The 13262-nt window shown below is 36.6% G+C and overlaps 1 protein-coding gene across 6 annotated transcripts in view; it reads left to right on the forward strand.

Moving 5' to 3' along the window:
• ASH1L (ASH1 like histone lysine methyltransferase) overlaps nt 1-13262 on the forward strand; it is a 208062-nt gene that overhangs the window by 93773 nt on the left and 101027 nt on the right. For all 6 annotated transcript variants that reach the window (XM_040230325.1, XM_040230324.1, XM_040230328.1 and 3 more), the window contains one exon: nt 7937-8681. In XM_040230325.1, the coding sequence (XP_040086259.1) occupies nt 7937-8681 (745 nt within the window). The remainder of the gene's footprint in view (nt 1-7936; nt 8682-13262) is intronic.

The raw sequence follows: 13262 nt of genomic DNA on the forward strand, positions 1-13262 counted from the left end.
TTTATTCCAGAAACGCAAGATTGGATTAACATTAGAAAATCGCTTATGAAATTAACAGTAAGTGATGAAATCACAATTGCTAAGTACCCAAAGAGTAAACATTTGACAGAATCTGACATCCACTTTAAAAGAAAAGCACCAATTCTTTCACATATTAATCAGACTAACAAAAATTAACACAAAGAAAAGCTATTAAAAGCAGCAAGGGAAAAGCAACAAGTAATATACAGGGGAAACCCCATACAGTTAATAGCTGATCTTTCAACAGAAACTCTACAGGCCAGATGGGAATGGCAGGATATATTTAAAGTAATGGAAAGGAAAAATCTACAACCAAGATTACTCTGTTCCAGCAAGGATCTCATTCAAAGCTGATGGAGAAATCAAAAGCTTTACAGACAAACAAAAGTAAGGAGAATTTAGCACCACAAAACCAGCTGTGCAACAAATGTTTCTCTAAACAGGAAACACAAGAGAAGGAAAAGGCCTACAAAAACAAACTCAAAACAATTAAGAAAATGCCAGTAGGGACATATATAGCAATAATTACTTCAAGAAAAAATCATAAACAAGATGAAAAGACAGCGGTAAGAATGGGAGAAAATAATTGCAAATGAAGCAACTGACATAGAATTAATCTCGAGAGTATACAAGTAGCTCAACATCATGAAAACAACCCAATCAAAAAGTGGACAAAAGACCTAAACAGACATTTCTCCAAAGAAGACATTCAGATGGCTAATAAACTCATGAAAAAACAACATCTTGCATTAGAGAGATGCAAATCGAAACTACAATGAGGTATCCCCTCACACCAGTCAGAATGGCTGGCCATCACCAAAAAATCTACGAACGATAAATGCTAGAGAGGATGTAGAGCAAAGGGAACCCTCTTGCACTGTTGGTGGAAATGTAGATTGATACAGACAGTACGGAGAACATTATGAAGATTTCTTACAAACTAGGAACAAAACTACCATATGACCAACTACTGGGCATATACGCTAAAACAGGTTATATATATAAACAGATATGCCCACAATGTCCATTTCAGCACTGTTTACAATAACCAGGACATGGAAACAACCTAGATGCCCATCAAGAGATGAATGGATAAACAAGATGTGGTACATGTATACAATGGAATATTACTCAGACAAAAAGCAATGAATTTGAGTCAGTTCTAGTGAGGGGAATAAACCGAGAGCCTGTTATACACAGTGAATTCAGAGAAAAATAAATATCATTTATTAATGCATATATATGGAATCTAGAAAAATGGTACTGATGAGCCTATTTACCAGACAAGAATAGAGACTTAAACATAAAGAACATACTTATGGACACAGAGGGGGAAGGAGAGTGGGACGAATTGAAAAAGAGTATCACTGAAATATATAGAATACCATATATAAAATAGATAGCTAATGGGAAGTTGCAGTATAGCGTAGGGAGATCATCCTGATGCTCTGTGACAATCTAGTAAGGTGAGATGTGGCAGAAGGTAGGAGGGAGTTTTAAGAGGGAAGGGACATGTGTATACCTATGGCTGATTCATGTTGAAGTGTGGCAGAAACCAACACAACATTGTACAGCAATTATTCTCCAATTAAAAATAAATTTTTAAAAATTCCCCCCAAAAAAAACCCAATTCTTAGAAATAAAAGGCATATAGGTAAGACAGGAAGAAGAAAAAAATTCTATTTACAGATGATTTGATCCATAGGAAAATTTCTAAGAAGTCTATCAGAAAAAAGCTACTGCACCTAGAAAATGAGTTTAAGAAAGATATATAAGCTGAACATAAAATGTATTTCTCTATACCAGCAATGACTAATTAGTAATTGAAATGTAAGCAAAATACCATTTACAATTGTATTAAAAGTTATAAATATACAAGATCTATATGATAAAAAGTATGATGCATTATTGACAATGGCTAAAAGATTAAACATATTCTAGATTAATCATTTTGGAGGAATCAGTATTGTTAAAATGTCACCTCTGTCAAAATTAATTGATAGATTTAATGGGATCTCAATCAGAATTCCAGCTGGCTTTTTAAAATACAAAGTTCCAAACTCTATAATTTATATAGATATATAAAATATCTTGAAAAGTAAAACATGTATGCTCTTTTTGAGAACAAAATTAGAAGACTTCTACTAACTGTTACAAAGACATACTATAAATTATGCAAGACTGTTTTTGGTGAAAGGATATATAGATCTTTCAATGCAACAGAATAGACAACTAGAAAAATAGACACTCCCATAGATTTTTTAAGTTGATTTTCTGCACATATACTATATTTTTGTGGAGCAGGGACAATCTTTTGTACCAAATGGTGTTGGAACTGCTGGATATACTTACGGAAAAAAAAGATCATTGACCTTATACCATATGTAGAATTTAACTTGAAATAGAATATATAACTGTATGTAGTTTCCCCAACTATAGAACTTTCAGAAGTACACTTAGTAGGAAATATTTATGACCTTGGGATATTCAAAGATTTCTTAAGTAGGATAAAAAGCACGAACTGTTAAAGTAAAAAAAAAAAAAAATTAGATAAATTGAACTTCATCAACTTTTTAAACTTTTGCTCTTCTAAAGACATTAAGAAAATGAAAAAACACACAGAAGTAAAAAGAATTTGTAACTATGCATGGTAATGGTGATCATTTTGCAGTATATACAAATACCAAATCATTATTACTGTTGTACATGTGGAACTAATATATGTCCTATGTCAATTATATCTCAGTAAATTTTTTTAATAAATAAATAAGAACAAACCAGTGAAGGTACCCTATAAAAATAATGGGGAAATTTTTTGGATAGCATCATTTCAAAAGACTGCTTATGAGTTGCAGTGAAGTACATGAAAATACTTCATGAGCCACAAGGCTCTGCTCATGACTCAGATGGTAAAGAATCTGCCTGCAATGTGGGAGACCTGGGTTTGATCCCTGGGTTGGGAAGATCACCTGGAGCAGGGCATGGCAACCCATTCATAATAGATTGACTAAAGTTAAAAGGAGCTTCCCTGGTACCTCAGTTGGTAACGAATCTGCCTGCAGTACAGGAGACCCAGGTTCGATCCCAAGGTTGGCAAGACCCCTGGAGAAGGGAATGGCAACCCACTCCAGTATTCTTGCCTGGAGAATTCCATGGACAGAGGCGCCTAGTGGGCTACAGTCCATGGGGTCAGAAAGAAAAAGATCCTTACGATCCAGTTAACCACGATGGTTTACAACCACCCTTGTAGAACTATGATTCTGCATGTCATGCAGTGTGGCCAGAAGTAAAATGTAGCATGCCCAGCATAATGTCCTCGATGGAGCAGACTGCAAAAACCAAGAAACAAACAAAGAGGATTTCCCTGAATCCATCTGTAAATGCGGGAAACAAAGGTTCAATTCCTGATCTAGGAAGATTCCACATTTCACAAGGTATTTAAACCCATGCACTCACGCTCTGGAACCCACAAGTCACAAGTACTGAGTTCACATGCTGCAACTTCTGAAGCCCCGCTTCTAAAGGTTGTGTCCTGTGATAAGAGAAACCATGGCAATGAGAAGGCTGAGCACTGTAACGAAGAGTAGCTCCCCCTCGCCACAACTAGAGAAAGCCCTTGAAAAGTAACTAAGACTCAGCACAACCAAAAATAAATTAAGAAAAATTAAGGGGAAAAAAAAACAACAACAACAGAGATTTGGCAGACTATAATTTGGTAAGATGGAATCAGTTTAGAAAGTAAGGTGTGAGGTAGCCCTAGGTGAGTGGCTCAGGAATGAAATTCCAAACAGTATACCCATTTTAAGATTCTGTTTTAAATTTATTCTTAAGAATTAAAAACCTTTGGTATTTCTGGGCAGTTGATGATAGGAAAGAGGAGACAAAAATAATTTTCAGGATTTTAAACCTAGGATTTATTCTTACACTTTCTTGCAGTGTGGAAGCTGGGTTCCAAAGGCATGTGTCCTGAGAGAAACCCAGATGAAAGCTGTGTTTCCTTTTCTAGCATAACCTTAGAAATCACCACATTCATATTTCCATCAGATTCTTTTTGCTAGAAGCAACTCACTAAGGGTAGCTCATATTCATGGCAGGGGAATTAGATACTCTCACTTGGTATGAGAAGCATCAGAGGAGTTGTATACATGTTTTAATTAGCCCTGCAAGCAGTTTAGGGCAGGGAGATAAGATTAGCTTGATCTTGAGTTGTAGTAGTATTAAGAAAAGTAGATAGGGCCAAGAAATCAAACTAACATAAGACAAAAGTTTATGGCTTGTGGGGAGAATTAATTAGATGATTTTGTGTGAGCATAGATCAAATGATTCCAGCCACATGATTGGTTCTCAGCATATATAATCTTGAATAGTTGGCTTTATGGTATCATTTACTGAGAAAAGTAATCAGGATTACTTTGAAGCTATAAGAATAAGCATTTTCCGGGAAAGTAGGTCTAAAAGGTAAATGACAAGTATTAGGGATTGAGGGTCTCTAAAGTTAATTCAGTCACAGGTAATTGGAAGGTAATCAAAGTATATTATCATAAAAACAGTGGAGGCAAGATTTTAAAGAGTGGTGATATAAAATATAGCTGAAAGTAGGAAGCTTCCCCACCCAAAGCTCTTAGATAGTCTCATCCACCAGATAGAGGGCAGTCAGACGAAGCAAGAAGAACTGAATCCGGCAACCTCCAAAACAAAAACCACAATTACAGAAAGTTAAAATGAAAAGGCATAGAATTTTGTCCCAGACGAAGGACCATGATAAAACCCTAGAAAAACAGCTAAATGAAGTGAAGATAGGCAACCCTTCCAGAAAAGGAGTCAGAATAATGATAATGGAGATAATCCAGGACCTCGGAGGGGAAAAAAAGGAGAAGAAATGTTTAACAGAGACCTAGAAGAACTATACAACAAACAAACAGAGATGAACAATACACAGGAAGGAATCAATAACAGAATAATTGAAGCAGAAGAACCTGAAGCAGAAGTGACCTGGAAGACAGAATAATAGAAATCAGTGCCACAAAACAGAATATAAGAAAAGGAATAAAGAGAAATGAAGATAGCCTAAGAGACCTCTGTGACAAAATGAAGTTCACCAACATTTGCATTATAGGGGTTCTTGAAGAAGAGAGAAAGGACCCAAGAGAATATTTAAAGAGACGTAAATAGACATTTTTTTAAAAGAAGACATACACATGGCCAAGAGGCACATGGAAAGGTGCTCAACATCCCTAAGTATTAGAGAAATACAAATCAAAACTACAGCAGTCAGAATGACCATGATCAAAAAAATCTATAAACAACAAATGCTGGAGACAGTCTGGAGAGAAGGGAACCCGCCTGTAATGTTGCTAGAAGTGAAAATTGGTACAGCCACTGTGGAGAATGGTATGGAGGTTCCTTAAGAAACTAAAAATAGAACTACACTAAGACCCTGGAATCCCTCTTCATATACCCAGAAAAAAACATTGTCCAAAAGGATACACACACTCCAGTGTTCATTGCAGCACTGTTTACAGTAGCCAAGACATGGAAGCAATCTAAATGTCCACCAACAGAGAAATGGATAAAGAAGATGTATTTATATACAATGGAATATCACTCAACCATTACAGAGAATGAAATAATGTCATTTGCAGCAACATGGATGAACCTAGAGGGTGTCTTATAGAGAGAAGTTAGGTCAGAAGGAGAATTATCATATGACATTCTTTATATATGAAGTCTTAAAAGAAATGATTGTAAGAAATGAACTTAACAGAACTCACAGACAGAGAGAAGGAACTTATGGTTGGGGGACTTACAACTGGGGAAAGAGGTAGTTTGGGAGTTGAGAATGGACCCACACGGCTGTGTTTTAAATGAATGACCAACAAGGACCTACTGTATAGTGAACAAGTGACTGAGTCAGTGAGTGTCAGTTGCTCAGTCGTGTCCAGCTCTTTGCAACCCCATGGACTTGCTTGCCAGGCTTCTCTGTCCATGGCATTCTCCAGGCAAGAATACTGGAATGAGTTGCCATGTCTTTCTCCAAGGAATCTTCCCAACCCAGGGATCAAACTTGGGTCTCCTGTTTTGCAAGCAGATTCTTGACCATCTGAGCCACGAGGGAGGCCAGTGTAGCACATGGAACTCTGCTTAAAGTTATGTGGGTGTGTGGATGGGTGGGGAGTTTGGAGGAGAATGGATACACGTATATGTATGACTGTGTCCCTTTACCGTTTAGCTAAAACTGTCACAATGTTAATCAGCTGTAACCCAATAGAAAATAAAAAATTTTCTAAAAAAGAAAAAATACAGCTGAAAGTTTGAAATTTTAAAAATACTGAATTTAAACAAGACAATTGGATATATTTGAAGGAAGATGTTGGTAATTTGAGAAAAAATTCCTTGTAGTCTGATGAGATTGTAATCTAGAGTGGCTAGAATTTGTAAAGGAATAACTAAAATGGTATCACATTTTAAAGTCATACAGATTAGGAATCCATTGATTAACTTTGAAGAAGTATAACCGGTGATCACTTATAGTAAACTAGGCATCTTGGGAAGTGACTTCTTATTTTTATAACATTGTAAAACTAATATAGCTTGCCAGAGGAAGTTGAAAATGTCCCACATTATTTATAGTCTTAAAAAGTTACTATAGGCACCAAACAAATACCAAATCATTGGGGTCACTAAGGTAAGGTTTATCTAACACTATTTGTTTTTTGTTTTTGCTTTTTATTGAAGTATATTTGATTTACCATGTTCCGTTAGTTTCAGACGTACAACAAAGTGATTCAGTTAATCTGGTAATCCCAAACTCCTAATTTATTCCTCCTCCCTACTTTGGTACCCATAAGCTTATTTTATACGTAAGACAGCTTGTTTTCAAATCTTAACATCAACATGTATTCTTTCTGAAATAGTTTATAACCTCAGTGCATGTCTGAGGTTATTAACATTTCTCCTGGTAATCTTGATTCCAGCTTCTGCTTCATCCAACCTTGCATTTCACATGATCTACTCTACGTATAAGTTAAATAAGCAGGGTAACATTATACAGCCTTGATGGAATTTTAAAACTTTTCCCAAGAAGACGATTTCTTTTATTCCTTTGCGCTTTTAAAACATTGTCAGAAAGAGCACTGAACTACCTAGGTGGCGCTAATGGTAAAGAATCCACCTGCCAATGCAAGAGGCACAAGAGTCTCGGGTTCAATCCCTGGGTGGAAAAGATCCATCCTCTCGATGAGTAATTGACAACCCACTCCAGTATTCTTGCCTGGAAAATCCCATGGACAGAGGAGCCTGATGGGCTATAGTCCATGGGGTCGCAAAGAGTTTGGACACAATTGAGCACACACTGTTATATTATGGAAACATCATGTGTAAAGTTTAGTTCTTTATTTAATATTTAGTTGTCAAATCTCTTAACTGAACTTTCATTTTTAAAGAAATAAATTCTAGGGACTTCCCTGGTGGTCCAGAGGTTAGGAATCCACCTTCCAATGCAGGGGACCTGGGTTCAATCCCTGGTTGGGGAACTAAGATCCCACATGCCATGGGGATCTAACTAAACCTGTGTACCACAACTAGTAAAATGCCTGAGTACCGCAGCAAAGACTCAGTGCAGCCAAAATAGTAGTAATAAAGAAAGAAACTCTGCTCCTCATCTCAGAGTAAGAATTGTTTTTTTACCCATGTATTATTAGGGAACCATGGGCCAACTTTGAATTTACTGTGGTTATTGTAATGTTCCTTATTCAGGAAACAACTTGCCCGTGAAAGACAAATGCATATGGTATTATGATTCTTAATCTTGCTGTGAATAATACGGTGGTATTCCTTACCTTTTATCTTCCATAAAGTTATTTGAGTAACTAGTTGTGTTCAGTTTTTATCACGTGTGATTTGTTGTCTTATTTAGTGAATGGAGTTCCCTCTCGAAGTCCAAGATTGGTTTCTTCTGGGGATGACTCTGTGGATAGTCTGCTGCAGCGAATGGTACAACATGAGGACCAAGAGCCCCTGGAGAAAAATATTGATGCTGTGATTGCATCTGCTTCTGTGCCACCTTCCTCCAGTCCAGTCCACAGCCTCAGCAAGGAGCGAACCCTAGGAAAACCAGACAGCCTTCTAGTGCCTGCAGTCCCCAGTGACTCTTGCAGTAGTAGTATCTCACTCCTTTCTGAAAAGTTGCCAAGCAGCCATTCCCCCCATCATATTAAGAGAAGTGTAGTAGAAGCTATGCAGCGCCAAGCTCGGAAAATGTGCAATTATGACAAAATCTTGGCCACCAAGAAAAACCTGGACCATGTCAATAAAATTTTAAAAGCCAAAAAACTTCAAAGACAGGCCAGGACAGGGAATAACTTCGTTAAACGCAGACCAGGTCGACCTCGGAAATGTCCTCTCCAGGCTGTGGTATCAATGCAAGCATTCCAAGCTGCCCAGTTTGTTGGTTCAGAATTAAATGAAGGCGAGGAAGGAACAGCACTGCACCTTGGTCCTGATACAGTTACGGATGTTATTGAAGCTGTTGTTCAGAGTGTAAACCTGAATCCAGACCATAAAAAGGGACTGAAGAGGAAGAGTTGGCTATTGGAAGAACAGACCAAGAAAAAGCAGAAGCCATTCCCAGAGGAAGAAGAGGAAGAGGAGAATGCTAAAAGGTAATTTCTCATTTCACATTTTGTTTGTGTCGAGGAAACTAGCTTATGTGCAAACGTAACATATCTTTGCAGCTGAGTTGTTCAGTTGATCTAGTAATCTTTCACTACGTAACTACGTAAGACCTGTTCTGTTCTAAGTGTTCCTACTTCTGGTTGTCAAAATTATGAATAATTAATAAGAAAGGGGAAATGTAACAATCTAGCCAAGGCCCTCACTATACATGGGGAAATCAAGACCCAGAAAGATTATGTTGTATAACTATGTGAGCGGAATTATTTTTACTTGCAGGCTATTTTATCTCCTCTGTGCTCTAAACTTGTCGTCCCTGTCATCAAATACATTTTTTAAGTCTTCGTGCATGTTAGATTGTTTTTTAATGGCTTCTTTTTTATATTTTATTTTTTCCCAAAAGGTATAGGGCAGAAAGTCAGAATCACCCCCTGGAAAGATCATTTAATCCTTTTGTTATATATCCAATCAGATTCTTTCCCTGAAGATTATTTGTTTTGTTTTTTGGTCTTGCCATGTAGCGTATCAGAGAAGACAATGGCACCCAACTCCAGTACTCTTGCCTGGAAAATCCCATAGACAGAGGAGCCTGGTGGGCCGCAGTCCATGGGGTTGCTAAGAGTCAGACACAGCTGTGCGACTTCACTTTCACTTTTCGCTTTCATGCATTGGAGAAGGAAATGGCAACCCACTCCAGTGTTCTTGCCTGGAGCCTCATGGGCTGCTGTCTGTGGGGTCGCACGGAGTCGGACAAGACTGAAGCGACTTAGCAGCAGGAGCATGTAGGGGGCACAAACCTGTGCCCCTTGCAGTGAAAGGGCAGAGTTTTAACCACCGGACCACTGTTTACAGAGGTTTTTTTGTAGCTCTCTATGCATATATCTATAAAAAATACTTTCTTATAGAGATTTAAATTTTTTTTCCTGAGAGAATATGTAGTTATAAATAAATCTGTGAAACTAGAAGTATACTGATTTAAGAGTTTAAATTATCTTTTCACATAATCTCATTTCTTCTCAAATCCTGTTCTTTCCATGGATAGGCTATTAACAGTATATTGTGTATTTTTTTACTCTTCTTGATGCATTTACAAATATGTACATATACAAGGGTTTTCTGTGTAAATGATAACTATATATCTTGAAGATCTTGTAATTTAGTATATATAGTATGTTACTGCATGCTAAGAATATATAATAATTTAATTATTCTCCTTCAAAGGATTATATATTACTTTTTTACATACAGGTCTTAAATCAGTTGAAATTTACTCTTGTATAAGGTATGAGTTAGTGCTGTGTTTATTACCAGTTATTTATCAAGATTGCATATAATATGTAGTTTCTATAAGTTATATTCCCAGTGGATTTGTGTAGTTTTTTTTAATTAAAATATTAAAAATATTTAGAACTGAATGAATACTGTGCTACATATTGAAACTTTGAAATGTAGCAGAAGAGGTACCTAGATGGATATTTATAGCCAGTAATGCTTAGTTATTTTCAAGAATGCTGAAGATTTATGAATGAAGATATTAGTAAACAAAACTGGTGTCTGATTACCTTTACACAGTAAAGCCAAACTACTGACAGTGGGTTGTGGTGAAGGAAAGTGTAGCATTTATTGTAGGGTGCTAAGCAAGAAGTTAGGACAACTAGTGCTTAAAAAGCCTGAACTCCCTGATGGGTTTTAGGAGAACATTTTTAAAGATAAGGTGAGGAAAGAGCATCCCAGGTATATGATCAGCTCATGCACAAATCTCTGAATGGTTGATGATGAGGTAACAGGGTGATGTCACAGAGGTTACATCATCAGTCCTTAGGTGCCAGGAGGTCTGTGGTGTTCAGGATCATCAAGTAGTTAATTTTCATTTGCTGGTCGTTTTACCATCTGTAAAACAACTTTAGGAAATATGCATCAGATGCTATTTTCGACGTTAAGTTTAGAGAAAACTAAAGCAGAGGATATAAGGGAGCGGTCTGTCCTGGGAAAGCCCCACAAGCTCCTGCTTGATTACAAAGAGTCCAGTTAAGAAATCAGAAAAATGAGAATAATTCCCAAAATGTGATGGACAGAGATAAAACATATACATTAAATTAACAAAATAAAACTAAGTTATAGCAGAGTGAATCACTGAAGACCAACATTAGTAATACTAATGATAATTAATAAACTATATAAACTTCTGGTAAGGTTGATCACTAAGGAAAGAAAAAGGGAATAATAAAATTAGGAAGTAAAAAGGAGTTAACTATATATGAGAGATTAAAATATGACTACTGTAAGAACTTTATATCTAGAAAATTATAAAACTCAGTTTTAGATATAGAATGGGTGAATATATAGGAAGAACATTGGTAATATTCCATGTTCTTTCCCAGTCATACACCACTTCCTTGCCAGTAGCTATAATCAGTCTCCTGATTTATACCTTTTTTTTATACCATTTAAGTATTCAATGCTAGACAATACATTGATAGTTCAGTTTATCCTTCCTGAACTTCACTGAAATGGAATTGCATAGAATATGTGCTTTTGTGCCACACCTTTTTTGTTCAACATATAAATGTAAAACCATCTCTGTTTTTGCATGTAGTTGTAGTTACCTCTTTGTTGTTGTTATGTGTTATCCATTGTTTGTGTATAATACATGTTTTCTTTAAATTATGAAAATATAGATGATCCATCAATTTCTGCTGTACAGCAAAGTGACTCAGTTATACATGTATATGTGTGTGGGGGTGTGTGTATATATATATATATATATATGTATGTATGTATTCTTTTTCGTCTTCTTTTCCATATTGTTTTATCACAGGATATTGAATATAGTGGTATATAGTAGGACCTTGTTATTTATCCATGCTATATATACTAGTTTGTATTTGCTAATCCCAGACTCCCAGTCCTTCCCTTCTCCACCCCTCCTCCCTCTTGGCAACCGCAAATCTGTTCTCTATGTCTGTGAATCTTTCTGTTTCGTAGATAGGTTCATTTGTGTCATATTTTAGATTCCATGTATAAGTGATATCATGGTATTTGTCTTTCTCTTTATGACTTACTTCATTGAGTATGATAATCTCTAGGTCTATCCATGTTGATGCAAAACAAAAGGTAGGGTTTTCTGTTTTACTGTTGGGTTATTTTCAGCTTGACACTATTATCCAAAAATATTGCTCTTAACATTCCTCTAATGTTCACTGCTGGATAGGATGCTGATTTCTCTAGGGTATATACCTAGGAGTGAAATAAAACACCTGATTTTCCCTAAGACTTAATTTTAAGCTATGGTTTATTGAGCCAGGGGCATCCCTGGTTGCTCAGTGGTAAAGAATCTGCCTGCAAAGCAGGAGATGCAGGTAACTCTGGTTCAGTCTTTGAGTTGAGAAGATCCACTGGAGAAGGAAATGCCAACCCACTCCAATATTCTTGACTGGGAAATCCCATGGTCAGAAGAGCCTGGTGGGCTACATCCATGGGGTCACAAAGAGTCGGACACAGCTTAGCAACTAAACAATAGTGTTGAGCTAGCATGGAACTTAGTATAGAACTAGGTAAGAGAAACAAGATCCATGCATGCAAGCTTGCTCATATGACAGAGGTAACCCTACATATCAATAAAGAAAACAATATTCAATAAATGGTGCCCTGAAAGTTTTTATTTTTATTATTTATTCTTTTTCATTGGAGTATAGTTCCTTGACAGTGTTGTGTGCCCCCAAATTTTATATTGCATAAGAATGGGAATGAAATTGGATTCTGGCCTTTTTTTTAGGTAATTGTTTAATTTTGGATGTTGCTGCGCGTGGGTTTTCTGTAGTTGTGATGAGCGGCAGCTACTCTCCAGTGCAGTGTGCAGGCTTCTCATTCCATTGGCTTCTCTTGTTGCAGAGCACAGGCTCGAGGGCAAGCAGGATTCAGTAGTTGCAGCATGTGGGCTCTTTACCGCGTGCTCAGTAGTTGTGTTGCATGGACTTAAGTTGTCTTGGGGCGTGTGGAATCATCCTGGATCAGGGATTGAACCCATGTCCCCTGTATTGGCAGGTGGATTCTCAACAACTGGACCACCAGGAAATCCTGGATTCTGTCTTAATCCATGTGTAAAAATCAGTTCCCAGTTGGTTAAATAAATACATAGCATAAAATAAAAGATAAACCTTCTAATTTTTAAAGTTAATACAGAATGAAGAAAACTTAATGACCTTTGTTTGAAAGGATTTCATAAACAAGATATCAAAAGCAGTAAGCATACAGGTAAACACTTATAATACTGTATTATATTAAAATTAAGAATTCGTTTATCGGACATCATCCACATTAATGTATGAATACTTTCTACAGACTTGGAGAGGAAATTTATAACATAATTTAAAAGTTTTGGTATCCAGAATATGTAACGAAAAGAGTGTTTCAAATCAACCCAGTATAATCTAGCAATTACCTTTCATATAACTTAGAAAAACTCTTGCCCAGCTATCACCAGAATGCATTTTTTGTAAAGGTTTAGCAAGATTTATTAGAATATATAGAAACTGGATATATCCCTGGTTGACAGGAAAAGAAATAAGTAT

Source organism: Oryx dammah, unplaced genomic scaffold (genome assembly GCF_014754425.2).
Source record: "Oryx dammah isolate SB20612 unplaced genomic scaffold, SCBI_Odam_1.1 HiC_scaffold_28, whole genome shotgun sequence".
Lineage (NCBI taxonomy): Eukaryota > Metazoa > Chordata > Mammalia > Artiodactyla > Bovidae > Oryx > Oryx dammah.